This window comes from Pollachius pollachius (assembly GCF_949987615.1).
Source record: "Pollachius pollachius genome assembly, chromosome: 12".
NCBI lineage: Eukaryota > Metazoa > Chordata > Actinopteri > Gadiformes > Gadidae > Pollachius > Pollachius pollachius.
The window spans coordinates 5,317,006-5,338,498 of NC_136945.1; the positions used below are offsets into that span (position 1 = coordinate 5,317,006).

General features: G+C 46.8%; 2 protein-coding genes across 4 annotated transcripts; one reads left to right on the top strand and one right to left on the bottom strand.

Annotated features, from left to right (window-relative positions):
* Positions 1-1,369: 1,369 nt before the first annotated feature.
* Positions 1,370-3,798, bottom strand: tp53inp2a (tumor protein p53 inducible nuclear protein 2a). 3 transcript variants are annotated; one of them, XM_079748394.1, is made up of 4 exons: positions 3,646-3,798; positions 2,548-2,761; positions 2,202-2,322; positions 1,370-1,954 (listed from the first exon to the last, which is right to left on the bottom strand). In XM_079748394.1, exons 2-4 carry the CDS (start codon positions 2,657-2,659, stop codon positions 1,690-1,692), a joined length of 498 nt encoding a protein of 165 aa, XP_079604520.1. In that variant the 5' UTR covers positions 2,660-2,761; positions 3,646-3,798; the 3' UTR covers positions 1,370-1,689. The 3 variants fall into 3 exon arrangements, with proteins under 3 accessions (XP_079604520.1, XP_079604521.1, XP_079604519.1); XM_079748395.1 differs by having other exon boundaries at positions 2,202-2,319; positions 2,548-2,764; XM_079748393.1 differs by having other exon boundaries at positions 2,548-2,764.
* A 1,599-nt stretch (positions 3,799-5,397) lies between these two features.
* On the top strand, positions 5,398-9,055 carry snai1a (snail family zinc finger 1a). The gene is made up of 3 exons (XM_079748389.1): positions 5,398-5,642; positions 6,229-6,771; positions 7,463-9,055. Exons 1-3 carry the CDS (start codon positions 5,567-5,569, stop codon positions 7,651-7,653), a joined length of 810 nt encoding a protein of 269 aa, XP_079604515.1. The 5' UTR covers positions 5,398-5,566; the 3' UTR covers positions 7,654-9,055.
* Positions 9,056-21,493: the final 12,438 nt, after the last annotated feature.

Genomic DNA, 21,493 nt, shown 5'->3' on the forward strand with positions numbered 1-21,493 from the left:
TGAGTGAGTGAGTGAGGTTCTTCCATAGACTTCTTAGTAGACAACAAAGATAAACTTAATTTGGGATTAAGAGGTCCTTTTCATGTAGAGTCATAACTTTCAAATAATGTAGTCCTTAAGGTGAGGGGTTTACATACTACCCTAACTGTATGTCCAGGTGGGGGCCCATTGGGGGTATGACATGAGACAGGAGCCTCTGAACTCAGAACAAGTTTTTCAAGCTAGAAAAGTTGCATTAATTGAAACAGAATTCTCAAATGTGAAGAACTTTTGGATCACTGTTGACCTTGTGTCTACCTTTGTATTCACTCATTTTGTAAAATCCCATTGCAGCAAACTCAGTTTTCTTTTTGACACTGAACCCAAAGTGATAAATAAATGCTATATATAAACCGAAGGAAAGTCAAGTTTTCCAGTAGCAGCAGTAGACAACAGAAGACAAGATACAATGAAATAGATAAGATAAGGAAAGTAGTAGTCTTGTACCATACCATAAATGGTATGGTACAAGACAATATAAGATTTTACAATGAAATGGTATATGGCACCTACACATATACACCAATAAACACCCACAAATCACGTCAGAAAAGTGTATATATATATCCATAGAAACACACAAACATACACATGATACACATACGAACACACTCAAACGTACAACAATAAATACATACACCAGTGCATACATGTTCATACACACACACACACACACACATATGCGTATATACATATATACTGTACATCCATCCATCTGTAAACACTCACACACAAGCACACATAACAAACCACAATTGTTAATTTCAGCTTAAACAAATAATCGTAAAAACAAATCAACTACATAATCTTAACACATTGTCATGACATTCAGTGTGATGAATGTCCCTTGATTGACAAAAATTGGTTTGCTAGCTGTGAAGAAACACCAAGCATTTTAGTATCCAATTAGTAGAAGACCTGAGGGGGTTCATAAATATACTTCTTAATGGCCCTCTTAAGCAAAGGAATGCAGTCAATGCTACTAGCATAGCATACATTCTGGCGTTGATTCATTGGGTTGCCGAATAATAAATGGGTATTATGGCATTATGGCAGCGTGAATTCCTGCACCAATAATATCCACACTATTTGTGGCATTATCTACAAAAAGTGAACACATCCTATAATTAATTAGAATGAAAGTTCCTTTAAATCCACTCAAATATCTCTCATCAACTCATTCAATATTCAATATTATGAATATAATTAAAAATGTTACTGAGCCAGTTGAGTTTCACCTACTTATGCTATACCATAGTATCGTTTTGGGCAAGTAGGTTTTGTAATGATCATTAAATGATGGATGACATTATCTCGAGTCAGTTCATGTTTATTGTTTTTTGAAAGTTGTTACACATTCCGTAACTGCATACTAGAAATCACATGGTAGGTCTGTCCCTCATTCAGCATCATTTGAAATGCAGAAGGCTTTGCCGAAACACCGCACCTCATCCCACGAGATGTCAAACTTCAAAAGATTTTAGCTGCTGAATTGCTTTGATAATATTTTGCTGTGGAGACAGGGTTCACATGGATTGGTTTGTCTGGAGCTGCACAAAGAAACGATATAAATGAGGTGGATTCATGACTTTATTATCTCAGCCTAGCTTCTCGTGGGCCGTTCCGACGCTGACCCTTGTATCCACCTGCTCAGTGGGTGTGACTGCGGCAGCCCGGCTGCTGCAGGTAGGAGCTGCTGTGTGTGTGGGACCTGTGGCTCTCGCTCTCCTGGCGGGCGCAGTTCTGGCGCTGGAGACTGCTCCGCGTCAGCTGGCGGCGCTTCTCCCCGGCCTGAGCCCTCTGGACCCGAGAGGGGTGTGTAACCTTGGCCAGCGCGGCAGCCCGGGACGCCACGCTCTGAAGGACCCCCGCGATCAGAGCGCTGCGGTCCACCAGAACCTCCGGCTCTGACGGCCTAGGAGGAAACATACCCAGGGGAGGTTAACAGGAAATCACATCTCTAAATCAGGTCAGAAATACATTCCAAAACATCACTTGGTTTGCACAATCAAAGCCAGAGTTTAGAATACGGTGTCTAGGAGCTGTACACTTTATCCTCGACCGTCTGTATTCTGAAACTTTAAGTACTCAGAGGCACCTCGACTCTAGGTGTGTCAAGATATGAAACAACCTGTTTGTGGTGTTTTTCATTCCCCTCTTACCCGCTGCCATCTCCTGGGTTGGGTTCAGGGTGTGCAATCAGAGCGGGCGTCAACACAGCACCATGAATCTTCACTGAGCCCAGGTCCTCCTCCTCTCCTGAACAGCCCTCGCTGACAGCTTCTGTGGAGACATGGGGCGATCAACATCACCGCTGCTGTTAGGGTGCTATCATTCATGTTGAATGAACACATCGACTACGACAGGGTGAACATTTTAATATCAGCCATTAAAGTTTGAAAAACTAAAAACTGCACTCTGGTAAACTGTGTCGTGACATACTTTGTTCGTACAACTGACAAGAGGAACGGACGCTATAAGCGACGTAATAATACAAAAACAAATAACCTCTATGGTTCAGCAGAAGCCAGCCTTCGTCAACCACTTCCCCGCTGGGCTGGGCATCGTCGGCAGTCTTCTCCTCTCCACCAAAAAGCAGGCGGGCGATTGCAGTGAACATGTCTGTATCTCTGCTGACCCCCACCAGCCAGGTCTTTGTCTCTTGCTGTTCTTCTAGAGGTCAGGTGGTGCGATGAAGGGCTTCTCCCAGCTCGATGGTCTGCTGCTGTTGTGCATACAGAGAAAAGAAGGATGAGTTAAGTCTATATTGGATACAGTGGCCCAGCTTTTTAAACTTCACACAGTGACTTATTGTTAATACTATTTGATAATATGGTATATACAATTTTATAAATCCCCAAGTTTTACATATCAACTGTTTCACATATCACCTCATATTTTATATATCACCAAACAACAAAGGTCCTCTCCTCTTTGAAAGTAGGTCATCATTACTTTGAAACCCGTTATTATTTTGCCCTAATTAAATTCAGGCAACCTCGTCAGCTGACTACAGCGACCAATAAGGTTTCATGTAATGCATTTAAACAATCCATACCACTCTATGGGCCATATGTTGTCAGGACAAGGAGAAGGGGGCTGCATCTCTTGCGGAGTTGAATTCTTCATTTTACCAAATATAGAACAGTTGGCGTCGAGGTTTAGGGTCTATGAATACTGTACGGTGCACTGTATACATATGCATACGCTTTGCATTCATTTCCATGGATATGCATTGAAAAAGGGCAGAAGACTTGATAGTGAATAGGCAATAGCAACAGTGATCCAAAAGTCTAGAGAGGATTGTTGACATGCCAATGATTTTAACTTAAAGGTAAAGGCATTGCGAATTGATGTTTTTTGATTTTATAGTTGATGTACTGGACAGACGCTTGCCTAAAAGCTTTCAAATATTGGTTAGATGAAAGACCCATTACTATTTCGTTATTATAGCGATGTGTCCCACTCGCTTTGTAAATGGTAACAATCCAGAGTTATCCATCATTTATTGAAGTGAACAAGAGTCATTAACAACGTAAGAAAAAATAACACATTACAAACAGTGTGACGATAATCATAACAACCATTTATTTGTGTTGTACTTACCTGCGAATGATGAACCTCAAATATATTCGGAAATCGTGTTGCAGTTCTCGAAAGGAAAATTGCAGAGCAGCAGCATATATCTTTATGTATTTGTTAAGGAGATTTATGATATGCTACAATATTGCTCTCTTTGTGTTCTTGTTTGCACCGAATTTGAAATCTACCACTGCTGACAGGGCCAACGAAGCCCCTCCCCGCCCACGGATTCGACCAATCAGACACCACCACGCTGTCCCTTTAAACAAGTAGGCTTGCGTGACGAAAAAAAATAATTATTTTGCGTGAGATGTTATTTTATATTATCAACTCATTAAAGTTAATATGGGAGCTGTTTGGAACCTTAATACATGGTTGTAGGTGACTAAGGCATGTAGCGCTATGCCTTTAATATAAATCTGGGATCAATTTCCATTTTTTGCTCTCAGGTTTGAAAAAGTTGAACAGAAAGTTATTAGTTACATGGAAAAAATAATATAAACTAATTAATAATGCAACCTTCTCATGAAGATCAGATTTCCAAATCCCAATAACCAAAATATATCCTAGTGATTTATTGTCCAAAATTCGGAGACGTTACCACATACATCCTGAAGACGGAGCAGTTGCTCTTCTGATAAGTTCATGAAGCCCAGCGCCGTTACCTTGCACCTATTTCACTGTATTTCACTGCGTCTACCATAGGAGGTACGCGAGGGTACTGCAGGTGGTAGAATTGAAAATAAATATACTATCTAAATTGTTCAATAAATTAAATAGAAATATGGTTCATCATTAACAAAATAGTGATATTTTGTACATTCCATTATATCTTTTCCATTGGAATATCTTCTGATTTGCATATGAGGTAGTCCACGAAAGGCCTTGATGACGATTGAGCACTATAATTTAAGTCAAATGTTGGAAACGAATAAATGTATTTTGTTGTTACTTGCAAATATATTTAACAACTTATAACAGGGATAGGGATATTTTTTTCTAAATAATTCTGAAAAACATTCCCCCCCCCCCCCCCCCCAATAATTATAATAGTTATATAAATAATGTATTTTTGTTTTGGCAGCAGGGCCTTCTCTGCTAGGCCCAAGATGGGTCATAAGATGCCGTAGGCAACACCTGACCCAATGCGAGGTTACAGCTATCAGGAGACTGCAACCTTCAATAATCACGCATCCGTCAATCACAGTTATGTCACACGGATATCTAACAATAGGGATTTGATTTCCCATATAATTATCTTTCTCTTTAAATAGGTCGCAGTAGCCCTATTTGGAAATTGGCTCAAAGGATATCCTTCTAGGATATGGCAGGTCTGGATGCGAATGTATATTGCATTACAAACAATTAGGCATCCAGTGTGATGCGAGTGTCCATGTCAGGGAAGATAGTACGTTTTCAACTTGCTGTGTAACTGTGTGAAGTGACTGCACTCACGTGGATTGTATGGTCTCGATGAGGCGAGCCTGCATACTAGCCGATAGTGCCTCCGATGGGCAACTTTAATGAAACACTATTTCTACAGATGACTGGCATCTGACAGGATATTTGAGGGGCCATGCACTTATAGTGCACAATTATCGCTTGGAAACACGAATTGATGTTGTAGAATGTCTGTGCCTAATGTAGTACTTCTAGCGCACATTTCGCCTCATAGCTAGCAGAGGACTGGAGGAGGGGTGTGCCCTCGGGGCGAGCACACCCCTCTTGCTTATGTCAGTGTTTCTACAGAGGCTAACATTTAGTTATCTTGGGACCGCCGCACTCACAGTCTAGTTTTAAAAGTAGAAGAAAGGACCACATTTGGATGTTTTTTTTCCCCTTCTTACTTTTTTAAGAATCCAAAGGATATATTAATTGGATAATTCGGCGTCGCGTCTGCGGGATACTTTTCCATTCACATTAATTTAACACCAAAACGTAAAAAATGCCTCGATCATTTTTGGTAAAGAAATATTTTGCCAAACAAAAGCCGAATTACAGTGAATTGGAATGCTACAATGGTGAGTACAACAAACAAACAAGTGAATACCTACTTAATGCTGAAAATGATAAATGCTTTCGTACACAACTGGATACAATATAGCTTATAAGAGCCTATAAAATGCAACCACCTGTTTTCTTAAATAGCCTATGTCTGATCGTAAGTGGGTTTTTCTAATGCCGCAATATAGACCTACTCTATCGAGAGACTACCAATCTCGTAAACTTTGTTATTGTGCATGCCTTCAAAACCAGAAAATCCCAGATCAAGTTGGGGCCCGTTAGATGCACTTTTCCCCCTTTCTGCAGACAGAGCTCCATTCATGTTACAACCCCTTGTGAATACGTGGGAGGAAACGGCCCATGAAACTTCACGGCTCTAACTTCTTCACTCTCTAAATGACAGGAAGAGGGTGTAAAGTTGGAACCCAAACACAAAATCAATTCGACTACGTAGTCTAAGAAATGGGTTAACAACAAAAGTTACTCCTGTTGGATCTACTTTAAATCCTAAACCACAGCGGTTGATGAATCACCCTCATCTCCTTATCATTACTTATTTAAAACTTGTAACTGCTCCTTCAACCCCCTGTCTCCCTCCCTCAGAACTCTCTTTGGAGCGGTACCCTCTGGCGGAGCTCGCACCCGGGGACAACATGGCCACCTGCTTCACCGCCAGCCTAGTGTGGGACCTGAGCGTGCTGCCGGCCCTCTACCTGCCCGCCTCCCCCCTGGAGCCCTCTCCCGCCGTGGGGCCCCTAGACCTCAGCTCCCCCTCTAGCCTCAGCAGCAGCGCCAGTAGCAGCGGAGAAGAGGACGAGGGGAGAACCTCCGACCCCCCCAGCCCCGAGCCCGCGCCCACGCACAAACACACATACGGCCCCCGGCAGCGCATGAAGTGCACGGGAGTCAAGAGCCTGGCCGTCTCGTCTCCCCGAGAGGAAGAGGTGGAGGAGGAGCGGGAGGCTGCGGCATCACCCCTGGCGACCAGACCGGCCTTCCTCTGCAAACATTGCCCCAAAGAGTACACCAGCCTGGGTGCCCTGAAGATGCACATCCGCTCACACACCCTGCCCTGCGTGTGCACCACGTGTGGCAAGGCCTTCTCCAGGCCCTGGCTGCTGCGCGGCCACATCCGCACGCACACAGGTGAGGCCGTGGCGTTGGGGCACTGCGGGGTCACCTCTAATGAGCCTTCACCAACAGATGTTGGAGGTGGACCTGTCATTGGCAGGTGCCTTTTTAAGAAAAAAGGAAGAAAAAAAAAAGATTTTGGAGTCAAGTTGATTGATGTAATCACACTGGCAGGCCATGTATGGATCTTTTAATCATTGATCCCTTGTTTCCCTGAATGTTCACGCAACATAGAGGGGGGTGTTTATCTTATAGACGGTCTGGAGGAGTACAGGATAGGGGTTAGAGTTTGTCTGACAAAGGGTACAAAGAACATCTAGGATGCCCCCCCTCCTCTGCAATCATTGAGCGTTTACTTCCATACTACTGCATACTCGTCACTGCGCTAATCTCATTCGCCTTTGATTGAATCATGGTAAATCAGTCAGGCTGTGGGTGCCTGTGACCATGTGCCTGCTCATTATCTTCAGAATGTGTTGCGAGCCCAGGTCCTCAGAGGCGTTAACGGTCCACTCCTGTGAAGCCGGAGACGCCTGACTGGCTCTTTGTGTTGGTGGGGGGGGGCAATCATTAGCACCACCTGCCAAAAGGCCATCCACCAGCAGGGACAAAAGGAGTCGTATGCAACCAGTCATATGATGTGTGTCTGACCTTTTGTTTCCCTTCCCCCTCTCCCCCCTCCTCCTCCTCATCCCCTGTGCTGTAGGTGAGCGCCCGTTCTCCTGCCCACACTGCAACCGAGCGTTCGCCGACCGCTCCAACCTGCGCGCCCACCTGCAGACGCACGCCGAAGTGAAGAAGTACCAGTGCGGCGTGTGCTCCCGCACCTTCAGCCGCATGTCCCTGCTGCAGAAACACAGCTCCTCAGGCTGCTGCTCCAGCTCCGCCACGGGCTGAGGGCCAGGGGGGGAGGGGGGGGAGAGGCCCTCTCCCCTCGAGGGGGGGGATGGAGGGACCTGTGTGAAGGCCTTCAGGCCTAGTGGAAGGCTGAACGCAGCCTGGAGGACCACCAGCAGGGCCGTCAGAGCATGACTCGCGGGGCTCAGGGTTCATTCGGAGAGGACGGCCAACGTAACGTGACAAGCCAAAGGCTGCGGCCGGGATCTGGATCGCGGAAAGAAAAGGAACAGATACAATATCTTGTTTATGAACTTTGGACTTCTTTCGTTTTTTTTTTCTTTTTTTTTTTCTGGTCGTTCATACTTTATGGGCTGCTGGATCAGTGCTGAATTGAGAGATTCTGCTCAGGTGCTGGCTCTCGTTGATGGGCCACTTCTAAAACAGACCAAATATGTTAAAGACTCAGAAGGGCTTAGAGGTGGTGGGGCAGGCCAGCTCAGGACTAGGATCTAGTCCGATCTGCCCAGAGTGACGGGGGGTGCGTTGGTGGGGTAAATCTCTCAACACACACACACACACACACACACACACACACACACACACACACACACACACACACACACACACACACACACACACACACACACACACACACACACGCACACACGTGCGCGCTCACCCATAAGTGACACAGCTGTCGCTGGTACTATAGTGCAGAGAGACGAGCGGCCAACAGGTGCAACAGCCATGACCTTCGCTGCTAGTGTCAGCAGGTGACTTCCACTGGCCGGGTGAGCTCATGAAAAAGAAGGAAGTGTGTCCACACAGAAGAATGGCATCAGTTAGTCCCTTCGTGATTTTATTCTTTGTTTTTATTTTTTTCTCCTCCAGTGTCGATGGCTTGTAAGCCCATGTTTTGACGACACCCAGATCCGCGTCTAATCAGATGAACTTGAGCAAATAGCAAAGCCATTGTCGCCTGCCCTCCTTATGATGAGGAAGACGATGCAATTTATGCACTCCAGGTTACCACAGTGTTGGCCATGCCTACTAAAGCCATTTTGTTTTTTAGGAGTTCTATTGTTTCTCTGCCTTGAAATCGTGTTACAACCAAAAACGTGCCTTTTAATTTACCTCATTTGGTAAGTTTTGTTCTTATACAAGTGTCAGTTGCAGTATTAGTAGAAATTAGCACCAGATAGTTGGAAAAAAAGTCGGTTTGGACCAAAGAACGTGCCTTTTTTTATTGTTTACTCCATGGAGACGTGGACACCTGATATGTGACCAGGACCGCTAAGTGGCCTGTATGGAGACAGATTTTAAACTTTCCTTACAATGTTATGGCTTTTTTGTTGTGCAATTTTAAGATGTCTTATTTCAATTTTATACCATGCTTGTGTGTTATGTTTTTTGTCATATTTCATAACTGACGAATTCTCATTCAATAAAGTAATTTATGTTTATTAAAACTCATGATTTCCAATCCTCTGATCCAGATTTACAATTCCCAATGGAAGAATAGCAACAACTCAAACAACCAATCCCAACCACTATGAAAAAAAAAACCCAGTAAAAAAGCAGCATACCAATGGAATTGTCATATTGTGCCGTTGGTTATCCTGTTAACCATTAACTGGTTGACTTAGGCTCAACTGGAGGGGTCTTTTGATTTCTAGTGTTATAAGTCAATAGACCATTGTACTGGAGGTGAACCGAACGATGTACAGGAACAACTGATTTGCACCTGCTCCTGGTGTCCACCTGCCACACGCTCTCAGACGCACTAGACAAACACTAAAGGGTAACGCAATCCAGCTTCTGGCTTCTGCTGTTCCCTTTTTTGTCTTATGGCCTAATTGCCTGTCTGCTGTGTGTATGTGTGTGCACTTTCGGTATGTGTGTGTGTATGTGTGTGTGTTTGTTTTACGTGTGCGTGTGTGCAAGTTCTTGTGTGTGTATGTAGATTGGATTGTGTGTTTGGAAATATCCAAAACCTGGTTCTGCATACGGAACCGTCGTAGAATGTCAGTTGGTTTTAACCCATTTTTTGTTGGTTTCTCATGAAACAAGACGTGCTGTCATCCTGGTGTTGTAAGGTGTTGCGTCTCAACCTCTGGTTTATCGTAGTGCTCTGCTCCATTTCCTGTGCATAGACCGTGAGTCACCACACTGTGCCCAGACTGCAGCTGAACTCAGCTATGTCAACCAGCCCGCTCCCTGTCTGCCTGTCCGACTGTCTGCCTGTCTGTAAGGGAGGTGCGTGGGCGTAGGAACGGGGCCAGAAGAAAGTGAGGTAAGCTCTTCCAAGGAACGTCTCTTTTGCTCTCTCACTCTCTCACTCTCACTCTCTCTCTCTCTCTCTCTCTCTCTCTCTCTCTCTCTCTCTCTCTCTCTCTCTATTCCCCAATGAGTCAGGGAAATCTGTGCTGTTCGACCTCAGCCAGCGTTGAAGACAGTCCTAGCGTGAATAAGTGATTCACCGCGTTTCCCGGTCACACGAAGGAGACTTGGAATCGGAGTCGTGCTATGCTCACACATCTGTGAGCAGGCGTGAACCGGCTCCAATCTGACGCTTTAGTTGTGGCCTCATTTTGGTAAGAAGTTATATATATCTATAGATATCTATATACATAGATATATTTATATATAACACTTGTGAGGCCACAAAACAAATGTTGTTTATATTTATATATATATATATATATATATAAATATATACTTAGGCCTATCTTATTATGTTTTTTGTTGATTGGAAACAGTGAGTGTGTGTGTGTGTGTGTGTGTGCGAGTGTGTTGTCAGATATGTGTCTGGGTGATGTAATCTGATGGTGACATGTTGTCCTTAGGTGAAGGCTTGGGCAACACAGCATCAAGTCTCCAAACATCCCCTCCGTCGCACATATCTCCCTCGCCGTCCCCCTGGGTTTTTGTGTTGACTTTCAAACTTTTACCAAGTCAACGTGTTCCATTTATTTTCAGTTTTCTCCCACGCAGTGCTTCGTACAATGCAAAAACAGCGATCTGTACTCCCTACTGTAAGGGGCTCTTTGCTACATCACAAAGTACTGTTTTAACTGTTTTTTCCCTCTCTTTTTTATAGAGAAATTAAAATACATCATGGGTCCTCTGCGTGCTCCTTCGGGGGAGACGGGAGGTCGGTTGAGTCTGAAATCGGAGAGCTCTTTCCTGCAGCGCTGCTAACACTGCCAGAACACTCACTGTAATTTACCAAAAGTGCCTGCTATTTATTCCATAAAGCATGTGTTTAACATTCCTCAAGCCCACTGTGTTTGTGTAGTGCTCCTTGCTTCGCTCTCTCGCTCTCTCGCTCTCTCGCCTGCTCTCTCTCCCTCTCTCTCTCTTTGCCGTTCACTTTGCCTGCCTCTACAGCTGCATTTCTATTTATGTATCAGCGTTCCTGTGTCTGTGTGTGTGTAAGTATACGTTGAGGTGTGTGTATGTGTGTGTGTGTGTGTGTGTGTGTGTGTGTGTATTCGCCGCCGGGTCCCTGTCGAGAAGCAGCCATTGCTTCCCCAGAAGGATCGTCTCTCCCCCCTCCGAGACAAGGCCGACAGGAAGAGGGAGTTTATGCTGTCCTACTTTACAAAAAAGGAAAGAGAGGAAAAAAAGTCCAGAGATCCATCCCCCAGTGCTGTGTATGTTTCTGCTGTTGCAGCCGCTAAGCCCTCCTCCTTTTCTCCTCTCCCTCCTTCCTCTCCCAGCCAGCACTGCCTCCCCTCCCCCCGCTGGACGTCCCACCCAAGCAGGCTCGCAGGCTTCTTCTCTCAGGGCGGGGTGGCCGGCTGATGGCGGATGGTAGTTGTCGGGGGGGGGGGGGGGGGGGGGGGGGGTTTGATGGTGGGGGTTGAGGTGGTGGGGGAAGTTTGGGGTTTGAGATGCTGCAGAGGGGCCGGGACCCCAGAGCTAATACCAACAGAGAGAGAGAGAGCACACATCGCCATATTGTCCAGCTGAGCGCCGGGCAGCTCCCACTCCCGTTGCAGCCGTGCTCAGACTGCACGATAGACGGAAAAGCACACAGATTCAGGGCTGAGCTCGTGCAGAGCCGTCCCGTGGCCGTGCTGGGCCATTTTGTTCTTTGTTATTGTTGTTTTCTTTGTTTCAAAGCAAACAGCTAATCAGCCGAGGACACCACGCAGGTCCTCGGTCTGTCTTTTGCAGCCCGGGGCGTGGCTCTCCTGCAGCTCCCCTTGTCGGACAGGAAGTAGCTGTCAGCATCCTATAAACATGACTCTCGCTGTAACACGTGCAGCCTAGGATGTTTTCCCCCAGGAAATCTCCTCTGTCTAGACCAAACCAAAGACCCCTTTTTATGGCAAGCATATTGATAGTGTGCGTGCCCTTGATAGTTCGAATGCATCTTCTCAACCTGAAAAACAAAATTTCCGGAAAATTAGGCCAATGGGAATTTTTGATGCTTCCAGTCGGTTTGTGGCCCTCCTTCATCACCCTTGCCGGATCTCCCCTCACCTCATCGGATTAATTCATTGCGCCCGGTCCGCCATCATTAAAAACTCAGCAAGTACAAGCCCAATCATTTCTCGAAGCACAACACCACCGTTAGGTCACATTTCTAGAGAGCCCTTCGACAAACGCCCCTGTGGGATTTTTTCCTGCTTTATCATTGCTCCCTCCATCTTGCGGCATATTAGCTGACTTAGCACCAACTTCCGCTGAAAGTGAGGATCTCACTCTTTTTCAGCTGAAGGAATAACCGACCTACCAAGGGCGATGACGCACCACATCTGGTGGATAGAGAGGGGGAGAGAGAGAGAGAGAGAGAGAGAGAGAGAGAGAGAGAGAGAGAGAGGACAGCGGTGCCGACACCACAAGTATGTCTAATGATGGATTCAACCCGGCCAGGCATGGCTGGGAGGGCTAGCATTGAAGAGGTGGTGGTCGTGGTTGGTAAGGAAAGGGATGGGGTTGTGTCTATGTGTGTGTCTGTGTGTGTGTGGGTGTGTGTGTGTGTGTGTGTGTGTGTGTGAGGAGGGGGGGATGGGGGGGATGGCGAGGGGGGGGGGTGGTGCATATTAAAGAGTAATGAATCACACACTCAGTCACAGGGTCGCCGGCTATGAATGTGCTCTCTGTTGGTTTTCCTGGAGCCTGGAGTTTACTAACTGATGACGCAGGCTGGAGTTGATCAGAGACATGTGTTTCTGTAGACTCCATGCCAGTGAGAAGCACACAGTGCGAGAGAAAGAGAGAGAGTGAGAGAGAGAGAGAGAGAGAGAGAGAGAGAGAGAGAGAGAGAGAGAGAGAGCGAGAGAGAGAGCGAGGGAGAGGGAGAGGTGGGAGAACTTAAGGGAACGGATGGCGCCTGAGCTTTATGCTTTTCCTCTGTCTCCCTTTCTTTCTTTTTTCTCTCTCTCTCTCTCTCTCTCTCTCTCTCTCTCTCTCTCTCTCTCTCTCTCTCTCTCTCTTTTCCCTTCCAGGCATTGCCTCACTATGGGCCGGATTGGATTGGAGCAGAACTGGGAGGAGTAAGGAGAAAATAAACTCAAGTCAGAATCAGAGACAGGAAACAAGAGATTCTCAGAGTAGCTTGACCTAAACTCCTTGACTAGCGTTACTCCCAAATTCCTGTGTGGCATCGCAGTACAGGATGTGCACAGGATGCTTGCTCAATAATCCTATTCACATAGAAAAACATAAACATCTACTAAGAAAAGATCTGTCTTGAAAAGCTTCTAACAAAAGGAGGACCCTAAAAGCGGACCCCAAACACACGGTGTGTCATTGAGGGGTCTATCCTAGGTCAAGGAGTCCTGGCTTGGGTGCTTAAGTGGAAACAAAGAGCACAATGTAGAGCCTGGCTAATTGCTCATTGCCTATTTACCGGTTCTCTTCTCCACCTGACACATCAGGACAGAAGGCACCTGTTTGTCATCGTACGGTGTAATCCACCTGAACTTATTTTCCCAGGAAAGAGAAGGAGCGGAGCTACGTTGAGATTCTCGCCAGAGGCCGTGGCAGGGAGAGAAAGAAAAAAGAAAAAATGAAACAGAGCCGGTGTAAACGATTCTGCAGTCGTGTCAGGACCTGCAGCCCGTGTGTCTAAGCTACATCAGTTCAGGCTGGTGCGATGGGAAACTGATTTGGCTCCGCGTCGGCCCTTGACGCTGAGACTTTTAAGGGAGTTCCTTGTTGGATAACGGTTAAAAAGCTTGTTGTTTGCGAGGAAGGGGAGGAGAAAGAGGCAGAGGGAGACGTGTCGGATCACGCGCTGGCACTGTTATGTTGACTTTGAAGAATAAAAAGAAAGACTCACAACAGAGCGGTTATTGATTTATGTTTCTCTTTCTTTCTTTAGTCCGACAAAAGGTGCCCTGGCAGACCCTTGGTTGGTGAGATGTGTGAGAAAAGAGCGAGATCGGTTTGTCACTGCTAAGGCTGAGGTGGCCATGCCCATTTGTCACCGGGAAGGGGGAAGGGGGATCAAAGAGAGTGGAGGCCCAGGAAACAGCTGAGACGCTGATCCAGGAGCAGATGCGGCGCCTCAAAACACCCGACGACGGAGAGGGAGACAGTCCAACTCACTCAAACACTAACAATCCCACCATACTCACACACTCACTCTTACAGTATGCTGTAACAGCTGTCATATTGACTCATTCATTCACCCGCCCACACTCTTCACACACACACACACACACACACACACACACACACACACACACACACACACACACACATACTAACATACTCTCACACACACACACACACACACACACACACACACACACACACATAGACACACAAGAACTCTCATGCATCAAACACACCACTGCAACATAGCATGTCTGAAAAGCAAGTTGTGTCTTCTAAGTGTGGGAGTCCGAGGCAGCAGCCGTTTATGCTGGAAAGTACCCTTAGTGATTCCCCTCCCCCCGCCCCCCTCCCAGATCATCCACGTAGCCGTGCCGGACCAGGGGGTCCGGCGGCCCTCCGTTAAACACGGTCAAGGCCCCTGACAGTCCCTGGCAGGGTGCGGTGTATTCATCAGCCCTGGAGCTTCTCCTGCAGTGCTCCCAATGCGCAGGGGCTTTTTCACCGCCTGTGTTGTGCAAACAATGGACCCAGGGAGAGGCACACGCACACACACGCACACTCAAACACACAACGGCCAAGCACGCACAAGCGTGCACGTGCAAGCACACACACACACACACACACACACACACACACACACGCACGCACGCACACACACATGCGAACACACACAAGCACGCATGCGAACACTGACACACACACACACATGCACGCAGATAGACAAACACCACCCTGCACATGCTGAAGCTATTATCCTGTTGCTTGTTAAGTCATTACTCCGTTGCTTGTTATTTTCCCCAACAAGAGAAAGAACTCTGAGAGAGCGCTGAGAGATCTGCCATCCGAGGCCCAAGGATATGGGAAGTTAGCCTGAAATGTGAGGAATGTGGCGAGGCATGAAACCTAAAGAACAGCAGTAGAAAGGCAGCACAGAGAACCGCTGGGACTGCTTTGATTCTAGAAGAGCGGATTTCCATGATTCTCTCCGGGAACGGTTCTGGAGACGCCGTCCATCCATCAGAGGAGAGGCAAGGTGGTAGAGGGGCCCGATGCATGTTCCCGATGACAGCACGCAGAACAGCCCGGCTTCCACCAATACACCGAGCCGAGGAGGAGCGTACAGGGTCTCAGGGCTATGACATGTTCATGCTGGATCTCAGACATCTGGTCTCCATTTCCCCCCCCTCCTCAAGCAGGATAGGCCATGTTGGCAGCGGCTCTCCTCAATGAAACCCGTCTATTGGACTTCCTTCCCTTATCGGGTCGGCATCGACACACACACACACACACACACACACCCCAACACACACACACACACACACACACACACACACACACACACACACACACACACACACACACACACACACACACACACACACACACACACACACACACACACACACACTTCCCACCCCACACACCAAAACACACAAAAACACACAGCCACTGTTCTACATTGAATGCAGTCAACGTGGACAAAACACACACACACACACACACACAGGCACACACACACAGACACACACACAAACACAAAGGTGAGTTAAGGTAGAGGAGGTGACTTTTGTGTCAGACCACACCGTGGCCGAAGACCCAATGCCTGCACGCCTGTAACACGGCTGAGCGGCCTCAGAGGGCGGGAAGTGCAATAATACGGCTGAGCTTTATCTTCACAGCCACTTCCACACCACTGTGTCCCAAACAAGAGGCGACAGAGAGGTGTTTGGGGGTGGGGGGTCCACCGGCTAGTCCTCCGGCACTCTCACCACGCCGCTAATGAACAACACATGTCCCTCGAGCTGTGACACTCACACCTAAGATCAAAGCCCCCCGCAGAGAAGGGCTGCTAGGGTGGGGGTTGGGGTGGTGGTTTGTACTACATTATGCCGTCTCCTTCATCCCACAATACTGGCACAGAGCCCCCCCCGCCCTCTCCGCCCTCCCCATCCTCCCACCCACCAACCACCTCCACTTTGACACCCAGGCGACACGTCTGCGGGGGCGACAAATGGGAAGGCACCTGTCCCCCCACTCCTTTCCCTTGCACTCTAACGCCAGTGGCGAATGAGTTGTGTTTGTGTGTGCAGAGGTCACGGGCCTCCGTGCATGTGTGTTCACAGGCGACAGGGGGGTTGGGGGATGGGAGGGGGGCTGATGTGTATTCCAGCTGTAGTTGATCACATATCAGATATCGCCATCCTAAGCTAAAAGCAGGGAATGCCAAGAGGCACAGCACAACCGAGAGTGGAGGAGACAAGTGTTGATGTGGCGATCCGTTCTAAACTATTCATGAGCTCAAAAGTGGAGGGTGGAGGTTCGAGGGTGGTGGAGTAATGGAAGTATGCAAAACGGCCCGGCAAAAGGCCTAGCTCAGAACCTCAAGGTCTGGAGACTGCACTACACTTGCAGTTCTTTTAAGGTTCTATTTGAAATGAAGCCCGGACTGTTGCTATACGTCTCTGCTCTGGAAACTATTGTCAACTAAAGAGCCACGTATGGGCCGGGCCCGATCAGAGGGGGAGGGGGGCAGTCAGGGCAAAGGCAGGAAATCCCAAAGCAGCATGAACTATTTTTTTTCCTCCATAGTTCTCCAGCAGAACGAGCCTTTGTACCAGTCTCACGCCCCCTCCATCCTGCCCCAGACCCTTGCTGCAAACCAGTACTCTTCCCATAGAAGCCAGACTTTGCCCAGCAACAAACTAACTGCCCCCAACCACCAACCCCCCACCTTCCCATCCACGAAAGATTCTGATCCAGATGTTTGCTTTTGTTGTTAATTCGTTGTTTCATTCTCACAATATTTTTTTCCGACAGTCTGTCTTTCTCTCTGTCTGTTTTCCGTCTTTCTTTATTTATTTCCGTCTGCGGGACTGTTCTTTCTTTGTTATGCATATATACACACACACACACACACACACACACACACACACACACATACTAACAGAGACACACAAACTCACACCCGCAGAACCCCCAACAATCCACCCTTGGGCCATTACTCAGCAGTGAGGTTGGGTTTGGGGGAGAGGGGATCAAACGCGTTGGGCTCCCCAGATCCTTGGAGCTGGGTCCCACTGCGGTCAGGCCTTAGACTGAGAGGCACCTCTCGCACAGAGTGCTGCCATGCCAGACAAAATCGTGTATATCATAGGAAAAGCCCATTCAAATGGATGAAGGTGCACATACTGATGCACACACACACACACGCACGCACACACATGCGGACACATGCACAAGCACTCACTCACACGCACGAACACACTCACACACTCAAACACTTCCTGTCCTCTGCTCCAGAAATTTCTTTCAGGGGGAAAGTTATTCATGGCACATTGAGGACTTTCTCTCTCTCTCTCTCGCTCTATCTCTCTTGCGCACTCTCTCTCTTTTTCTCTGTCTATCTCTCTCTCTCCCTCTCTCTGGTTCTCTCACCCCTTCCACCAATGGCGTATCTGAATGCCCTCCCCAGTATCTCTGGATCACCGAGGGCACTCATCATGCTCTTCATGTGACTCCAATCGAGGAGCCGGAGATAGAGAGAGGCTCACAAACAACACGCAGAGGGAAAAATAATAAATCGAATCAGTGTGCTCTGTGATTCCATATTAGCGACACACATTCCATACGATCAGGGGTGAATGGTTTGGGGAATGTGGGTCACTCTCACTATTAGTGTAACTGTACTGAGCACAATGACAACAACAACAACCATAAACCCCATGACACTGACGGCACACTCACAGTAATGTATGTTTGAATATACAGCAGCAGTCCATCCACACAAACACACACACACACACACACACACACACACACACACACACACACACACACAAACATACACACACACACTCTCTCTCTCACAAACACGCACACCTGCACACAGACAGACATACACACATGCACACACAGTCACACAACAACACTTTACGGGAGGTCTGTTACAGTGAAGGAATGGGATTTGGATTCAGTTAGCCAAGACCAGAGAGGGACCCCATGCAATGCTTCCAGAGCCCAGGGGGGCCTACTGGTGTTTTCCATGGACGACCCCGGGGGGGCTCCGGAGAAGGCAAGTGTGAGTGTGTGTGGTGGGTGGGACCAAATGAGGCACCTTGCAACAGCTGGTTTAAATTATCCGCGGGGTCTGAGGGAGCGGGGGGGGGGGGGCTCGGAGACTTCTGGCGCCAGGATCGGGCCAGCAGGTCAGGGAGGATGACGATTACCAAAATACAAGCAGGCAGCCATGGCTCATGCAGATGGGAGGGGGGGGTTCCTGCCTCAAACTGTTCTCAGCTACACGCTACAGGATGGCCAGCCAAGGGCTGTAGGCGGAGCCTTCTGTGTATGTGTGTGTGTCTGTGTGTGTGTGTGTGTGTGTGTGTGTGTGTGTGTGTGTGTGTGTGTGTGTGTGTGTGTGTGTGTGTGTGTGTGTGTGTGAGACACGCTTCCATTTCCTTTCTGATAGCCCTTTTCCTGTCAGGGAGAAACTCCTATTTAAATACTCAGTTGTTTCCGTTTTTGTATTTTAACTACCTTTACTTTGAGACCTGAGGATCAGACCAAAAAGTATATTTTTCAGGTCCGTCCACATTCGTCCAAATATGTAATGTGTAACGGTTAAATACAAATATTACCTGTTTTAGTCACGGATGTATTAGGTTTGAGGCATGTGGTTTGAGTTTGTCAATTATGAACAACTTTGTTTTATTGCACAGACGTGACCAACATTACAGCAAAAACTGACTAGATGGCGACCTGGCGCCCTCTCCTGGTCAGACTGTACCAATGAGGCACATAGTTGATAAAGAAAAAGGAAGAATGGCGAGGGCACTAAAATTGGTTGAAAAACGGTTATATGAATAGACGACCCTACAAATAAAAGTTTACCTAACAATTATGGATATGTTATATATATATTATTATAGAAGCAGATCATATGGTATAGGCCTAATAAATGTGTGAACTAAATATTAGATGTTTATAAATAAATATATCGACATATTGATGCATTGTTTAAATATTTATATGGTTAGAACAGGCCACAATGGCAGCAAAGATGGAAATAGCACAGATTAAGTAAATATAACGTTGTCATGCAATTGGATGACAGCGTATTTCTTCAAATGCTCAAAAAGTTGCCGTAAATTTAGATTGATTTCAACATGGTGCGACCTCAAGTCAGCCCCCCTATGTGATAATGGAATAGATGCTGAGCAGTAGGACACATAATTAATGCATGTGGCTAAAAAGATTGCTACATACTGTAGGGTAACCATGTCATTATTGAGATGAAAGTAGATGTGATGTCATGTAATGGCATGTAATGGAGTCATTGACGTTAATGGCTCGAGTCGCTTTTGAGGAATTGTTAACTTGTAATTTCCCCATGATGCTTTTAAAATAGTCCGCCGAAAATGAAAGTAAAGTATGACATAGTTAAGAGTAGTCCCAGTTTTCGTTGTACTCGTTTATTAAAGTAAAGCTTAGGGTTTGGACGGTTAAGTCCAAGAAAAAACTAGAATAATAATGTGAAGGGTGTGACCTGTGATGCCAACTCTGTGACGATAGGGGGCAGCATTGCTCAGTATCAGTGGCATGTAGACTCTTCCAACCAATTTAATGCAGCATTTTTCATAAAGTTTCCATCATATTGACAAACGAGTGATATCCAATACAACATATAATAGTCGTATAGAGACAGTGTAACTAGATCGCTTCACACAAATTCCTAAACAATTAATCAGCTCTTTTGACGTGTGTCCCGGATGCTGATGGTACTTCCTCCTCACAGGTAGAGGCCTAGAGGAAACTCTGATGTGAGACATCTTCCCCTGTTCACACTATTCTGCAACTGCCATTTGGGAGACAACAGGAGACCACTAACACACTCGTAGTATTTAATGCTAAATGTAGTGTGAGACAGAGAATTGAGACGCACATTGCGACAGCTGTCTCGCTTTCTGGCTCGCTGCCGGGAAGTAGCACTTCGCTGGATACGGGCTGGATGCCGACTTGATCCATACCTCCCAGCGAGCTGGAGGGGTGGGGGGAGGGTAAATGAGTGGGACCCCTCAGAATTTTCTTCGCCTGCCTCCTGGCCCCCACGCACCACTCCGCTTCATGAGGAAACGCATTGAGCTCATTGGCTTGCTGGGGGTGGTTCAAGGATCTCCCATAGGCCATCGAGTTAATAAGAACATTACTTGTGATGCGATGCACTTATAATCATGTAATTTAACTCCCATTGTTGTTGTATATTACACGAACGTGTATGAGTCATGAATAGGCCTTTAGAAAGACAGACAGGATGCCCTCTGCTGGCCACACATTACAAATATTTTTATATTTGTACCTTTCAAAACAGGTTTGCCAAAGTCCTTGTTCGTTCATTAAAATGTGCGAACTCTCTACACAATAAGATTCATTATAGAGGTTGTATTAATACTATTAGGTTAGAAAAACGGGGTAAATGAATGGAGTTAAGCAAGTGATTAACTTAATAAACAACTAGCTCTGACTACAGTGATCTGCAAAGCTTAATTCTCCAAAGGACCATCCTAGTCCTGGGAACCTCCCTCGGGAAGACAGGACTCTCAGACGGTGGATTCCGCTTCTCTTGGCTGGTCTCAGCAGGTATAAACTTACAAAGCTCGAATTGAGCGTTTGTCTTAAACACTAGTCACAACAATAACCTCCTACCTCTGGGGGGTGGGGGGCGATAGAGATCACATCCATCTGCTTCTCTTCTCATTCTATGCCTCTATGTTGTCCGGACTGCTGTCCCGGGGCTCCTGGAGGCCAGGAGTGGAAGGATCATCTGCACAGCTGGTCAGAGAAACAGTAGAACAAAAAAACAACCAAACGCCAGTGAGACCTCCAGCGCTACGGTGGGTATCTGTTCTTCCTCCAGGTGATGCTCCCCAGCGCCATACACCCTCGGTCAAGGGCTATTCTCCACCCAATAACAGGTTGCTTGTTGGTATTAATTATTTTTCCACCTCCCGTGAGCTATAAATAGACAGTTCATAAACTTTATGATCTGTGAACATGCAAAAGATGTCAATATAAACATTGTTAATTCAGGTTTAAACTAATGTTATGATGCTTTGATTGTTTTTGTGAAAAGTTCCCTCTGTCATGCTCTGAGGGCATCTCTGCTACTACGACACAAAGGTGTGGCCATCTATCTCGGTCAATGATGCCCTCCATTGCTGGGTCAACGGCGTACAACCTTATTCCACCCTGCAGGTTTTCCTGAGCTGAGTTCTTCCACCGCGGGCCGCCTCGCTTCATTAATGGTGTGGTAATCTTTTCCATG